General features: G+C 42.1%; 1 protein-coding gene across 4 annotated transcripts in view; it reads left to right on the plus strand.

Annotated features, from left to right (window-relative positions):
• RNF145 (ring finger protein 145) overlaps positions 1-12,613 on the plus strand; it is a 60,314-nt gene extending 47,701 nt beyond the window's left edge. For all 4 annotated transcript variants that reach the window (XM_030571973.1, XM_030571974.1, XM_030571976.1 and 1 more), the window contains 5 exons: positions 4,313-4,453; positions 5,778-5,960; positions 8,315-8,462; positions 9,349-9,705; positions 10,966-12,613. In XM_030571973.1, coding sequence (XP_030427833.1) covers positions 4,313-4,453; positions 5,778-5,960; positions 8,315-8,462; positions 9,349-9,705; positions 10,966-11,412 — 1,276 coding nt within the window. In that variant the 3' untranslated portion in view covers positions 11,413-12,613. The remainder of the gene's footprint in view (positions 1-4,312; positions 4,454-5,777; positions 5,961-8,314; positions 8,463-9,348; positions 9,706-10,965) is intronic.
• Positions 12,614-14,015: the final 1,402 nt, after the last annotated feature.

Consider the following 14,015-nt stretch of genomic DNA (forward strand, 5'->3'; position numbering starts at 1 on the left):
CTTTCAGGGTATTGGACTGGGTTTTCTAACAAACTATTTCTGATGTTTGTTTTGTTTTGAAGGGTGTCTTTATTTAGCAACCCACATTCTTATGGACCATTTCATCGGCAGAGGGACATTCTCAGTGCCTTTGGTGCTTGGGAACTTTTCATACCTCTTCTGTCTTGTTTTTGGCATTCATCTTTTTACAAAATTTAGAGAAAGAATAGGAAAACTATTACACTCTGTCTCCTGTCATTCCCTTACTAGATTATGACTCCCCAGTCATTCCCTTCACTCTCTTAGTGCATTTGGGACCTTCTTGTCTTTCTACTAAACCACACAAAGAAGTTGATACATTGCCAGCATCTCCTAACTCTCTCTAAAGGTTTGTTTTTAGAATAACCTGTTTGACACCACAGCCTCAGGATCAAGGTTCTGGAACATTCCTGTCCCTTTCACACATGGCCCTGTGTCCATCACAGTACTCAACCCTCTGAGTTCAGTGTCAACTTAAAATGAACAGAGAAACACCAAGGGTTTGAGCGCATTACATTCTAAAATGTAATGCAACACAGTACTGATGGCATTATTCGGCATTAACAGAGGTGATTCGTTTTCAGTTAACCCTCCCTCCCCCCGCCCAACTTTATTTTACACCTCCACTGAAGTTTTAATATTGACTTTACCTAACTGTAGTGTAGCAGTTGCCAGGGATGTGGCCTGCCTGTCCTAACAGGTCTCTTCCATCACTAATTTCTGTGACTGAGTTGAAGAAATTGCAGGGTAGACGACAGGTTTTTTGCTGTTTGTGAAGAACTGGAAAATTTGACTCTTGTTACTAGGGGCAGAAATTGGAGAGTCCCTTGACACCAGGAAGTTAAAGAATCTGGGGATGATGAAATGGCTCCTCCTTGCAGAGAAGACCCAATATCTCCCTCATCACTGTGTCATTTAGGCTCAGAGCTCCCCTCTTTGCTTAATAATGTGCATACTCTGGTCACAGGCAAAGAGCAGAGGCTTGTAGCACATGGCACAGCAGGGGAACTTTGATTTTCTAACACACCTCATGCATTTGGCAAATATTGTGGCTATTGCTACATGCACAAGATCTCCAAAAGGAAAGATCTCTACTGCCAGATTGACATAATCAGTGCAAATATCACTCTTAACCACTGCCGGTCTCTGCAGGCATGAACCATCAGTATTCCACTTACTGAAATTATTTCAAGTTAAAACACAGGTTTACCTGGTGCAATCTAAACCACTTCCAGTTCTAGTGTGTTAGATTCTGGAATTGTACCATAGAATTGAGGGGCAAGAGTGTGAATAATCATGTATCAATCCATGTACATCAGGTAGAAGCTGCCTGCCCAGTATCAGAATAAATCTGTATCTTCATAATAAGTGAGAGTTAAACAAGATGCCATCTTGAAAATATTACTTGCTAGACTTCCTCTGTGCAGCCCAAAACATGAAAGCACCAGCCTTTTTCTCGTAGACTCAGTTTCATCATGCTTTGGGGACCTGTTTCCTCAAGGCATCCTTCTTGGTGGGTTTTTGGCAATTGCTGTCATCTTTTACCTGCCCAGGAGCAACACACACAACCAGGAGACTTTTTTACTAGTGTTGTGGGGGCCAAAGATGCATTGCTTTGCCATGGTAAGAAAATGCAACAGTAGCACTCATTTCTCTTCTGAAGAAAAAAAACTCCAGTAGCAGGTTTTATCTCTGACAGCTTAACTGTTTAGGAGAAGAAGTTTAAATATCGTTTTGTTAGACAAGCTAATAAAGATTCTCTAGTCAGCTAGAAGACTTCACTGTACTGCAGTCTAATTAGTACAATGGAAAAATGTTTCTCTGCCAGAAAAGAGCAGTCTGTGCACATGTGCCCATTATTAGAAGTAATGAATTATTTCCTGGAGCTGTACAACTCCAGAATTCAAGCAAGAGCAATCAGAGTTCATTTAATAGCAATGTTAAGCTTCCACAAATGCACAACAAACAATAACAATACACAGCCTTCATTGTATTTTTTTTTTAAGATGGCAAGAATTCAAACCTTCAGAACAGTTACAAGCTCACACCTTTGGGCACATGAGGATAAATCTGAAAGCTCTTCAGTCAGTCCTTTGAGATTTTTAAGCTTCTCTGAGTCCTTCGCATGGTAAATTATCTCCACTTAAACTTCGTTAGGAAGAGTGGTAGCCTACTTGCTAGAGGGGTTGAAAGTTCTTGATTATGGAGCCTACCTGGAGGCTCAGCTATGCTGGATCAGACTTCTCCTTAACTATCATTCCCTCATTCCTGACAACTGCGGGGGGGAAAAAACCCTGAAGTTATTCAAAAATACCTTGCATAGCAGGTGCCCTTAATAGTAAACATGGTACATGACCAATACTGAGAGCGACAGACACCAGCCCAAGCACAGTTCCTGGAAGATAATCATCCCTTACAGAGACCTACACCTTTTTTGGCCAGTTCTTTCCTATTTACAGTCACACCAGAGCAACATACTGGGGACTTTGAGGAGTCACTAGAGAATCATTGTGCCACGATCATCTGGCATAACTCTTCTTTTCCAACCAGTTAGACAAATCTGTCTCTTGTGCACACGTATTATGCTTATTGTTTTGGTACTGTAGACGTGCCCTTCTTTGCTGGGGGTTCTGGTGATGGTGAGTGTTCTTAGAAGCCAATGTTCCATTACAGACTGTGTTTTTTCTCTATCTTCCGAAAGGGCTTGTATCACTCTCACTAGAGGATAGGGAGGATTTGCTGAGTTATCAGGAGTACCCCTTGATTGTATGATGAGTGACACTCTTCCAAATGTTCTGCTTTGGGTTTCTTCCAAAGACAGCTACCATTCATGCGCAGAGGCATAGCCAGGAAGTTAAGACGCTTCTAGTGGGCAGCCTATTCAGCTACAAAACGCTTTCATGCCCTGTCAAATCGGGGAGGAGGGATATTTTAACTTAAAATATTGGATTGCTGAAGAATAAGCAGAATGATCTGTAATAAAACGTGAGCTGTTATTTAACAGATACTTTAAAAAGAAATGATCTTCATTTGTTGCGTTACCTCTCTGGTGCCATATAAAACTTTAAAAATGGACTCAGAGTACCAGTGCATCTGTTTATCGTTACCTTTGTTCCATTTAGTGTTTCTGACATGAGTTCTTTCTTGGAGTACTTTGCTTCTGCTTGACCCAGCAGTGAATTAATTAGAATGCTGTAATGTGGCATCCTAATAATTTCTCTGGGAACAGCCTGATGTCCTGAAGGAACCAGGATTGCTGTTGTAACCAAAGGTGCCAGAACGTGGCCCTGAGTTGAGTAGCTGAGGATTCCCTGGCATTAGAGAACACAAGCTTAGAGCAGCTCCACCCCACTGCTTTCCAGCTCTGCTGACTTTGGAGATGGGAGGAGGTATAGCCAGAGCACACTGCATTCTGCTGATCTCTAGCAGTGTGATTCCCATTAAAGGCAGCTGTACTCTAGAGAAACACGGAGACTGCTCTCGACTGCGCTGGGCCAGGACTACAGAAAACTGGCCCCAGGATGAGTGAGCTGAAACAGCTTTGATTCCTCAAACTTGGCTGCACCCAGCTCTTGTGAATCCTCAGCTGCAACCTTGAAAGGAGAAGTAGGCCTGAAAGCGAGAGCATCCTGTGTTCTCGCTCAGATAATTGTTTAAAGACAGCATGTCTTTTTGGTGTAGTTTATTTGAAGTTTATACTAGATCTCTTTTGTGGGTCAGCAGTAGTATTGAACATTAAAGATCTCAGATCACTTTTCAGACCAGAAGTATGAAAAACTTTGCAGTTTGTTAGCCATTTTAATAACAGTTTACATGAGCGATATATAGTGACTGGCATCCTGGCAGTATTGCTGTGGGTGAGAACTAATCAATCAAATCGATCTACTGTAACTTTGCATCTCCTTGTGGTAATTGGATTGAAATGTCATTAAGTGAATTGAATGCATCACATTTCCATGCCTGAGAATGAGTGCTCTTCTTTGTTAGCACCACCATGTGGGGCTGTCATGAAGTACAATCTGAGCAATGGAGAACCACCTGGGCTTGCTTATCAGCTGATAGACAGAATTATGCATTTGAGACTGAGTAACTGTGAATCTTTGACCTTTGATGTCCGAGGAGAAAATAGTGGACTGTGCTCTCATGTAATTTTGTTGTAGAAGAACGTGCATGTACTTGTGGGGCTTCTCATTCATGTTATGTTTTTAAGCCAATCCAGATGTAATTTCAAACCAGCTCAGACTCTTAATTGAAGAAATCTTTTTTTATAAATTAAACTGTGTTTTCCCCCTAGCATTGCGGAATGTTGCAGCACTCCATATTCACTCCTGGGGTTGGTGTTCACAGTCTCCTTTGTTGCTTTGGGAGTTTTGACTCTCTGCAAGTTTTACTTGCAGGGCTACCGAGCATTCATGAATGACCCGGCTATGAACAGGTAAGTGCCTGACACATATTTAGAACTACGTAGAACTGAGGTTGGCATTTGTTGAACTGAAAGTTACTTTTAACCCACTACAAACTCCTTAGAATGCATAGGAATTAGGACAGGCTTCTTATTTATTAGTCCAAATACACTATTTTAAAGGGCTTGAGATGGAAATGTCTACCATGAATCTTAGAATGACAGTCATGCGCTGTATGTATTACAGAACTGCTTCTCCTTGGGATTTTAGATTCTGTACAGTGTCTTCACTGGGATGAGTGACTGAAGGAATCTTCAAATGTTTAGAAAAACTAAATGCTTACCTAGCTATATTTTAACTTCCTGGTTCATTCTCCCCCCCGTCCCCCCAATGTAACTACATGTGAAATCAAACTAATCTTTTGTGGAAGATTTACACTGGTCAGCTAAAAGTTACTGTGGGAAACTGCCAAAGAATATAGGCAACTTGTTTCTCTTGTGCTTGTCACAACTGTCTGACATAAAATTGGGAGTTTAGTTGTGGCACTGTGGGTTAGTGTGTTAGCTTTTGCCAGGAGTTCAAATGCTGCTTCAAGCCACAAGTGAAGGACTTGTTTGTACTTTGGGTTCTGAGGTGAGTACATGGGAACTGCAGTGAGTATAAAGTGAGGCTGCCCAGGAATGGCACAGGAGGGGAAAACAGTCATGCGTAGTGTAGTCCACGCTGTGCTATAACTGCCTCAAGATAGTATTGTCATTGTCTCCACCTTAGAAATGTTAAATTCACTTTCATCTTCAAAACAAAAGCGTGCAAGTGGGGCATTCAGGGGACTCTTTATTCTAGAGTTTCCGTGAGCGACATTGGAGGTTGTTCTGTGTATATAAGCTGAATTCACTGCTTTCAAGATGTACCCAAGTGGTAGGACTCCAGACAGGGATGTCATTGAAGAAAAAGTGAGACAAGGCAGGTGAGAGAATATCTTACACAGAGTTCTTCTTCAGGCCCAGACCTGAAGCTTGTCTCTCACCAATAAGATATCCCCTCCCCCACCATGTCTCTCTCACATCCTGGGACCAACATGGCTCCACCACCACTGCATGCATTAAAGAATAACGGTCAGCAAAGCCTCTACAAGCTACAAGGAAGCATAAGCAGTATTTTTTTTTAAGAAATATCGATTTTAATGTCCTGAGGTCATACAAGGCAGAACGAAATCTTAAGATAGAATCAAAAACCAAGGACTATGACAAATACTGTTGATTTCATACATGCCAGACTTTTTTATTTTAAGATGAAGCAAAATAATTAATGCTCTGCATTTTCTTTTCACTTTCTCTTCAAAACACCAACCCAAAGGGGGATGACAGAAGGAGTTACTCTCCTGATCTTGGCAGTGCAGACTGGTTTAATCGAGCTTCAAGTTGTCCATCGGGCATTCCTGCTTAGTATTATTCTCTTCATTGTGGTAGCGTCCATCCTTCAGTCCATGCTGGAGATTGCGGATCCCATTGTTCTGGCACTGGGCGCTTCACGGGACAAGTAAGAGATGCACTTTCTAAACTGAAAGCTATTTAAAACTATCTTTTTGTAGAGGTGAGCACACTAACGTATGGCTTGATGGCCTTGGGGGCTACCAAAAGGTAAGTTGTGGTGGTCCACATTCTTGTAGACTAAAGAATAAAAAGGTTAGTTATACAGACTGTTCTAATTTCTTTGCTCCTTCTCCTTATTCCTCCCTTCTCCCACACACTCACTCTCCCTGTGATGTACACCAGCACAGAGATGCTTTGCAACATGATTCCTTCTGCTGAGGAAAAGTGACATGGGTCACATGGTCCTAATGAAGAATCATCCATGAGCCTGTCGTACAGTCTGCACAGGATCATGTTGCTTTGCAGCCACTGGCACCGAGCTCTGTAGGTATTACATGACGCAAGGAAAGTCATCACCCCCAAATGTGGGACACCGAGCCCTGCTCTTGGCTAAACAAAACCACAGTTCAGGATTCATGGAAACAGCCAGTTATTTAATAGAATCATGGAGGGAGAAAAATTCTAGTAAGTAATAATAGTCCATAGATTAACTTCAGGAACCTCAGGCTTTGGGGCACACAGGTTGTAGGCCTGGAATGGGAGGTGTCTATGGACAGAACCCTAGGAGTGGAAGAATGGAGTGTTGTGGATGTTTTGATCTGCTGGGTTTTTTTCCTGTTATCTTTGATTTCTTTGTGTTTCTTTGAGGAGCTTTATTTGTCTTTGGTGTTCTGGCATGAAACCACATTTCCTATGTTAATTGCATGTCTCTCTTCCCCTTAAGTAACCAATAAGCGTTATAAATAAAAGAGGAGGTTTATTTATATCCAGTGAGTCTGTTCGGCTTAGAGGTTGCTTGCGGTCAGCGCAATCTCTGTGGCATGTTAACTCTAAATATGCTAACAAAAGGAAACGGGAGTAGAGCCAGGAGATGAGTATCTGGTTCTCAAACAGATACAGTTTACTGCTACCAGCAACTAACTGTTCGCCAGCTCCAAAGCTGAATTTGTAGAGAGTGCCGAACAAGTGAGGTGGGGAAGCCTTCCTCCCCCCAGCCCCCAAAATGACAAACAGGTATTTACAAAATTCAGTTAATTTTAGAATTTTTTTCTTCTAACTCTTAGCTGAGGTCAGATTAGGGTAGTTTTCCTCTCTCCTTTCTTCCCTTCTGGTGTCGTTCGTCAGTTTCAGCGTATCTTGTTTCTGGAACTAAATGTGTGTAAAAATACATCAAAGAGAGCTGCCTAGTAGCATAGCAAGTAATGATTAGAGACTTTGGAAAGATTTCCAAACGGGTTGTGAGTGAAAAGACTAAGACTAAGACTGTGTAGGGGAGAGATTAGTAAATGGGGACACGATAGATCGTCATTATTTTGTAGACCCCTGTGTGTTATAAAAGGGAGGGGACAGCTGGCAGGGCTTTTGCTCTGAGGCTCAGGAACTTGCTCCCCTTTGGTCTGAAATAGCCTGAATTTGGTGACTTTTGGGGCATACCACAAAAGACACCTGTTTGGAAGAGTCTTTGGAGAAGGCTGAGGGTATGCTTCATTGATCACAGAGGAGTTGATTGCTGGGCTGTTTGAGTTTCTATGGAACCAATTTCAGTGCTGCTGAGGTTTAACTTAATTGTACTTATTGCATGATAAATTATGTTAAAATAACTAGAGCCTGGGAATAGATGTCGTTATTTTTTAAAATCTAAATAAATACAATTCATTGTTTTTCTTAAGAGCAAAGTGACATTCGTTAATACTGAAAGGCAACAGATTTAAACCAGATAAAAGGAAATACTTTTACACAGTGTACAGGCATCATGTGGCAGAGTGTTCCACAGGTGGTTATAGAGGCTAGCAAAGAGTCTACTAAGAGTCAAAGTATGAGATGTTTTTATGGGGGAACTTCTGCAGGTATACCAGATAGCATTTAAAATAACTTTCCAAACCTTTGTGCTTCAGAGCATGACTGCCTGGAGCAGATTATTCCATAATTGTTCTAATGGGATTTCCTGGGTTTTCATCTGAAGCATCTGGTATCAGCCTCTGTCAGAGACAGGAGACAATTAGTTTAACCACTGATCTGATCTGCTGTGGCCGTGCCTATGTAACTTACTTGTAGTCTTGAATTTTTGCCTTTGTCTCACTGAGGATGCAGCCTTTCCACTTTGTGCTGAGAAGGGCACAGGGCAGAAAGAACTGAACTTCCATCAGAATAAATGTGTCTGTGCTGCAAATTAGACTGTACTTGAGGAAATTAAGAATTCCTGTTCTTAATGTAAAAGCCTTCAGCAGATACAGAAGCCACTGTTCTCTCGGTGAGAGGATGCCAGTTGTCTGAATCGCAACCATTGCATTGTTCCTGCAGGAGCCTGTGGAAGCATTTCCGGGCAGTCAGCCTCTGCTTGTTCCTGCTAGTGTTCCCAGCATACATGGCCTACATGATTTGTCAGTTTTTCCACATGGATTTCTGGCTGCTGATCATTATCTCTAGCAGTATTCTAACCTCCCTCCAGGTAAGGCACACTAGCCTCATGCTAGTCATTTATTTAGTTTTCTCCCTAAGGTAAGGGGCTATGACCAGAACAGTGCTGGGGGAAGTATTAGAGTGCAGAAGCTGGGATGTAAAATCTTTGATTTATCTCTCTGCCTGTGGCTAGAGTACTCTAGTGCTGGGCTGAGAACACAGGGAACTAAAATATTTATTGTAGATAATGCTGTAGGATTGCAAGGGCATGTTGGTTACAATAAGAAGCTTCTAAACTGCACATAGATCGCATCGTTTTAGGAGACTTCCAGAGGCGAGCTGAAAATATGTTGGTGTCCAAAACATGCACTTTCCTGTGCAGGGGTGTGGGGGCATGTAGCCTCATTTTTCATTTTTTTAATTCGCTATTTAAAAAAAAATTCTTGGACGCTTGTCATTAAATGGCTTTTTGTATGTGCTCACCTAGTCACTATCCATATCTCTAAGGGTTTGTCCACACTGTGCACAAGAGAAATGTGATTTCTAAAGTGCACCAACGTGTTCCACGCTAACTGGCCCATGTCGACCCTAAAAATTCCCTAGTGCACGTTAATGTAGTGCTGTTTCAAAGAGTGTTCACACTGATATGCCTGTGCGCGTTAGAAATCACACCCCTGTAGTATGTGTTTGTTGTGTGGACAAGCCCTAACTACAGCCTGGATTCAGCGAAGCACTTAGGCATGGCTTTCCCTGGTATTTAAGCACAAGCTTCATGCTTTGCTGAGTAGGGAAGGATTTAGTTTCTACTTGAAGTTAAGCAGGTATGTGGCTGATGTGGCGCTTATATGCTTCCAGGTGAGGGAAGCACCTTGTGTACAGAACTCTACTTACCCTCGGGACCTGAATTCTAAAACTGTCATTCTATCTGTTTTCAGGTGCTTGGAACGCTTTTCATTTACGTTTTGTTTATGGTTGAGGAGTTCAGAAAAGAGCCAGTAGAAAATATGGACGATGTAATTTACTATGTAAACGGCACCTACCGGCTGCTGGAATTCCTGGTGGCTCTCTGCGTCGTGGCATACGGCGTCTCGGAGACTATCTTCGGAGAATGGACTGTGATGGGCTCAATGATCATCTTCATCCATTCCTATTATAATGTGTGGCTCCGGGCCCAGTTGGGGTGGAAAAGTTTTCTTCTCCGCAGGGATGCTGTGAATAAGATCAAATCGCTGCCCACTGCCACAGAGGAGCAGCTGGAGCAACACAATGATATCTGTGCCATCTGCTACCAGGTGTGCAATTGAAGTAGTAGAACTGTAGGGGAGTGGATGGTCTGGAGTTCGTCTCCGCTGCTGTAACGAATGCAGTGACTGGTTGTCTTTCAGTTGCAATCCCCATCAAGTTCTGCTATATGTAATTTGGCTTAGTGCAGAGTTGGAGCGTTGTTGCACTGGAAACCTAGAACAAACTAACATGGAAATTAAGGAATTTAAATAGACCAGACTAGCTTTTTTTTTTAAGATTTGACAGAAGCAAGTGTCGTACTCTAGAAAGTATCTGAGATTCTTAAGCATTTCCAATGAGTTTGGGCCAAGCTAGTCTCAATAGTAGAACCAAACACTGACTTTTTTTTTTTCCAATGGGGAGATTTCTCCTACGCTTCCTGTAAGATTGTAGGTACTCCGCTAGCCAGTGTCTTGTACAGTTTCATAGAAACAATTCAATGTCATGGATTGCTAATTCCCACTCTTGCTTAATTTCAAACATTGTTTATAAAAGAAAAAGAAATGTAATTACTGTAAGGCGAAGCGTTAACATAAGCCAACAGATGTAAGGAAATTAAAAGTTAACACTGGCAGTACTATCTTTACCACACCTTGTGCTTTTGGAAAAAGAAAAAAAAAATACAGGTGTGCTTTCCTCTCTGGGAAATGTTTGTTGTGAATGGAAGGGAAAGAGTAACCCTAGGGTGAATGCAACATGATTTTATTAAGATTGGATTGGCTCCAAACTTGCTTTCAGTGATCTGAAATGTTTATTTAAAGCAAAAGCTTACTTTGCATTGAGTAAAAATCCCTGCCCTGACCTCTGTGGCTGAAGTCTAGGCACTTCATTTCTACTCTGCTGCTCTCACACCACAGTGGTTACAAGTGGACTACGGGTGACTTATACCATTGGGTTTGTCTTTCCACCTAGTACTGTGTAACCCATACCCTACAATTACTTCCACAAAGAATGTAGATAATCATTCCTTTGGGCTCGCGTTTAGTCTGTATGGGGCTAACTTCCATGGGTTGCAAGTGTTTTGTCATTAAGCCTCTTGAGGCTGGGTACCTGAGTTCTATCACTTTTTTCCCTCTGGAAACTTACTGGTCTTGTGCCTGTTGAAAGTTATGTGGAAGCTTGTGTGTATGTGGAAAAATCATTACACATCTTGCCTTAGAATTTCTATCTCACAGGGTAAATTTGAGATCACATGGAGGATAGAGGGTAGTCATGGGTGGACAGGGTGTTTAGCTGTTGTGTGACATCTTGATTTTTATTATTTTCAGGATATGAAATCTGCTGTGATCACACCATGCAGCCATTTTTTTCATTCTGGTTGTCTTAAGAAATGGCTGTATGTGCAAGAGACCTGTCCTTTGTGCCACTGTCAACTTAAAAACCCCTCGCAGCCACCAGGGCTGGGACCAGAGCCAGCTCCACAGCCAAATCCTGGAGCAGAGCAAAATACTGTTCATCAAGAAGCAACTGAACATCTTGGTGTTGAACACCAGGAGGAGAGAAATCTAAAAGAGAGCCCTAGTGACAGTAATGGACAGGTGGCTGAAGGGCCTGATCACCAGGAGCACTCTCATGACACCAAGAATGATTCTCAGAGTCTGGATTGTGACACTTGCCCTTTTGAGGACAGCCAGAGGGAGATTATTGTGGAGGAACTGATTGGAGGCCAGGAGGAGGTTCTCACTCATGACCCAAGACTTTCTATCCAGTTTTGAAGTGGAAAAAGATGATGTAGGAACAGATCCATGTCAGAGACCCATGCCTGGCTCAGCAGAGACAACTTACCCTTCCACAGTTGTGAAAAAGTTTAGCAATTAATGCTGGTCAAAATGTATTTATAATATCCCACGCTGATTTTGTGGGCTGTCTGCTAGAGGCAATTCCAAGGAGATTCAACAGAAATGACTTCAGAAACTGCCTCTGAATTGCAAGGGAGGGAGAAACTGGTAACACATGAAATGGACACAGTATTTTCAGGGGGTGGATAAAGGGGAAGGCAGAGAAGTAGGGGGTGTGAGGTGCAACAGAGACAGACCCACTAGCTTGTGTTTGGGGTAGGGAGGACCCACCAAACTGAACCATGTCCCAAGGTACCAGTGAGAGGTTAGAATGCTTTGGCCTGTTTTTCTGCATTGACTGGAGCGCAGCCATGATTACTGACAAAATTTTGTACAGCACTGAAGCCAAAATCAAAGAGAGAACAGCATTTATTGTATTGGAAGATGGAAGCACTCTTAATACATTGCGTGTGTGCTTTGGGCATTTTTGGTGGGGCAATTACATTTACATTCATGTAATCTATAGTGACTCTTGACTTTTATGACGGAGTCTTCAATATTTTGATGTATATGAAACTTTTGTTAACATATTATGCACAGTATGGGCCATGTGAAGTAACCTGAAGCTCTAATGAACACTTTGGCCTCCACTGCAAAGTGCAGGAGAGTGGGATGAGTTTTAGGGCACAGACAGAGGCCTTGCAAAACTGTTTGATCCTGTGTAATGTTGAATTCTTGCAGCTGAATTAAAACAGTGTTAAACTCTGGCAATATTTGCACTTTTGGGAATGAGTACAGAAATGTGTATGATCAAACGCCGCAAATGCCACTTTTAAAGCTGTTAATAGGATTTGCACCTTTATTCTTTGACACGCATGTGTCCATACTTAAATTTTTACATTCATCATGGCTTCAGATAGAACTAGGGATGGGGGGGGGGGAAGAACTTTTTTATGTGAATTTTGATATGAAAAGAAACTAGTCACTTATTTATACAGTAGGCTTGGCTCTGAAGTGTTTTTTTCAAAATTGTATTCTTAACGTGAAATGTGATATGATTTTATTTTTAGTAATAAATTTGGATGTAGACGAACAGACATAGCTGAATGTCTTAATAAATTACATTTGAAGATTTTTACATTTGGTGATGTGATTCTTAGCAGAAGGTGCTACCTGAATGATACGTGCATGCAGACTGGCTGCATTTTCCTCTGAGCTCCGTAGATCTGATACTCTCTTCCACATGTGCTGTGCATATGGAATAGTGCCCTTCTAGCCAAAGACAATTCTAGTTGTTAAAACCTGTCATTGCCACCAATGCCTTAGCTTTGAGAAGCAGCTACAAAATGGTATGTTCTGTTCTCTCTGCCCCCCAGACCAGGCATGCTGCTTCCCACAAAAACAACAAGGAGTCCGGTGGCACCTTAAAGACTAACAGATTTATTTGGGCATAAGCTTTTGTGGGTAAAAAACCCACTTTTTCAGATGCATGGAGTGAAAGTTACAGATGCAGCCACTAAATAATGTTGGTTTTGTGGATCCAGACTAACATGGTTACCCCCTGATACTTGCTTCTCACAGTGCTGCTGGACTACTGGTTCCCACAGCAAATACCTTGACCTGGACTCTGACCTGAGAGTTGAAAATATCAGCAAGAAGAGCCGGCTTCAGTATCTTCCGTTTTTAATGCACTGCCCTGTCCCCTTAGTGCGTGATGGTAACAGTTACCGTAAGCTGCTTTGGTCATTGTGACTCATTGGCTTAGTAATTAAGTAGAATTCAGTGAAAAATAGGAAGAAACTTTCACTGATTTGTCACTTTTTTTTAAATTTTTTCTTAATCAGTATAGTGCTCAGTGGCAGATGCGTCTAACTCTCCTTCATCCTTGTTTTCCGTGATAGCCTGACCTCTCCCAAAAGAAAGTCCACAATTGTACAGTTCCAGGGGTTTCACTGTTGATGCACGTATTTAGACAAATGCTTCTCTGCAACCAATCTTAAGTTATTGGAAGTGTAAGGGTTGTGGATGGGCCCGGCATAGGATCCTAATAGTACTGATCAGTATTATAAAACACAACTTTCCTCTCATTTCATATGGCACATTTTTAGCCAGAACCATGTACTCCAAAATCCAGGTAGTCAGTCATGTGCCAGAAGGTGTCATGCAAAGCTCTCGGCTGATGTAAAGAACTGCTCCATGTGAGATCTGTCTGTTCCACTGATGCAGAGGGAGCAAAGCTGTAGGAGGGGAGGTTATAGGGCAGAGCCCCAGGGGTCTAGGGAGGCAACAAGGAAACAAGATGACCTGAGAGAAGGAAAGATCAAAGCACAAACACCCACTCGGGGCATCTGTGAGACCATTAAAAACATTGTGAATTAAGAAGTTAGAAAATATCACGATTTCAAGTTTTTATACTTGGAGGAAATGTTCCTGGCGCCACCGCCACCCACCCTACACATACTTATATGTGGTTAAGTACAGGACAGTAACAAGTGCAACTGGCAAGGTGGATGAAATGTACATGGCGAGACTGAAATTTG

Source organism: Gopherus evgoodei, chromosome 8, assembly GCF_007399415.2.
Source record: "Gopherus evgoodei ecotype Sinaloan lineage chromosome 8, rGopEvg1_v1.p, whole genome shotgun sequence".
NCBI lineage: Eukaryota > Metazoa > Chordata > Testudines > Testudinidae > Gopherus > Gopherus evgoodei.